Source organism: Limulus polyphemus, unplaced genomic scaffold (genome assembly GCF_000517525.1).
Source record: "Limulus polyphemus unplaced genomic scaffold, Limulus_polyphemus-2.1.2 Scaffold124, whole genome shotgun sequence".
In the NCBI taxonomy this organism is placed as follows: Eukaryota; Metazoa; Arthropoda; class Merostomata; order Xiphosura; family Limulidae; genus Limulus; species Limulus polyphemus.
This window is the reverse complement of record NW_013665734.1, coordinates 559645-561522: the sequence shown is the minus strand read 5'-3', so window position 1 is coordinate 561522 and position 1878 is coordinate 559645. Positions and strand designations below refer to the sequence as shown.

General features: G+C 28.5%; 1 protein-coding gene across 1 annotated transcript in view; it reads right to left on the bottom strand.

The window, feature by feature from the left end:
- LOC106472836 (dynactin subunit 4-like) overlaps positions 1-1878 on the bottom strand; it is a 31395-nt gene that overhangs the window by 22430 nt on the left and 7087 nt on the right. Inside the window, exon 5 of the mRNA XM_022402312.1 lies at positions 54-112. Coding sequence (XP_022258020.1) covers positions 54-112 — 59 coding nt within the window. The remainder of the gene's footprint in view (positions 1-53; positions 113-1878) is intronic.

Below are 1878 nucleotides of genomic sequence, written 5' to 3'. Positions count from 1 at the left end.
TTTATATACAAAAATTTTAATCATATGTATTAATGCAATCAAAAACAGCTTACCCTGTGGTGCTCAAACCAGCAAGCTTGCGAGCAACAACAGCAGAGATACCATATTTATCCTACAGATAAACCACATATGGATGTATGTATTGGAATAATAATTCAGAACATTAACATTTAATTCAGCAATGCATTGAATTAATATACAGTAAACACATTTACACTTTGCTGTTTGCTAAGAAAAATAATAGAAAGTGTAAAAATAAAGAACTTATTTTCACTCATAAGGTGTAAAAAATGTAAAAAGGAGAAGTGTTAGTCATTTAAAAATATTAATATTCAGAAAAATTTTAGATAAAAAATTGAATTACTACAAGTTTAAGGATATATATATATATATACAGCTTACCTGATGACAATATTAACAACTAAAAAACATACTTGACTAATAATCTGTTAACAATTTTCAAAGAGTTCAAAATCAATGTAGCTTTGTTTGAAGTACATACAATAACACTCATTAAGGTCATCTAAATGCATAAATACAACAAAGTTATAGTTATAAACCTTCTTCCTAAACATTTTCATTTGTGTATAGGACAGATATATTTTATGTGCCTTTGTACAATAATTCTTCAAAGTCGAAAATACTGATTACAAGTTCTTGGTTATAGAAACGATAGTTAACTCTGTATATGGGCTTTGTTAATTTAGCATGCTTTTAGTAACTAAAACATTAAAATTATGATGTACACAAAAAATCAATTTTTTAATAAATTATCTTTACTAAAGACCTGTCTGTAATTTATGAAGCCTTTACTGAATCAGTCTGAGTAACAGTTGATTTTCAGGCTACAAATAAAAATATTTCTTTTCATCTAACAGTTTTCCTATTTCATTTACATAACCTCTTGAATCTCCTAAATGAGCATCAAGTTAGTTTTTTTTTCTATATAACATTTACTGTAGTGAAATCCCCAAGTTACATTAAAATTAAAAGTTGAAAAATATGAAATAAAATCAAAAATATCTTTTTTTTAGAATAACTACACATCATAACAGACGATTACTCATCCTATCGGCTTCTAACCTTCTCACTTCTGCTTTCACTTACTTTTATTGTACTTTGAACCTCAGTAGGTGAAAAATAATTAAACCTCAGCAGGAGTGATTAGGGTAAACAAACCAATAACGTTACATCACACAACCTCAAACCTTGTGAACCGTGCAAGCCCAGTGATCATGAGTAATTTTTTCATACATGTTTTGTCATCTAAATCAATAAATTTCTAATTTTTACATTTTAGTTAATTTTGTTAAAAACATATAAAAATAAATAAAAGTTATTTTATAAATTTTAGGCTTACCTTTGCTATGGGCCTATTTGTACTCAATAACATACTTTGATAAGACTACTTTTTTTCATACAGTGTTGGTTGCCCTTAAAATAATTCATGCTGCTTTCAAATATGCACAAAAATTGTACCCGGCACTATAACAGCATTTCCAAAAATCACTATAACTTAACCGGCTTTCTAGCTAAAGTATAAGTAGGTTAAAAATTTTCTGTTATCTGCTCAAAACTGAACACATCAATTACAGACAATGAATCTCAAGGAAACTTTCTACTTGGCCACATCAAAGGAAATAAACATATAAGGAATCATGTAAAGAAATATTTACTCTTTCTATTGTTTACAAACATGTCCAATAGTAACGTCAGAAAGAATTTTAGATGTGTATTGAAAGACAGAGAAATGGAAGGGCGTGTCATGCGAGTACGACAAATATGGCAATATCTCGGTAAAGCAAGATTGGACATTCACGTTTTATACTCTGGCTTGTCAATATCTACTGTATGTGTTTCTACTTAATTGAACACTCT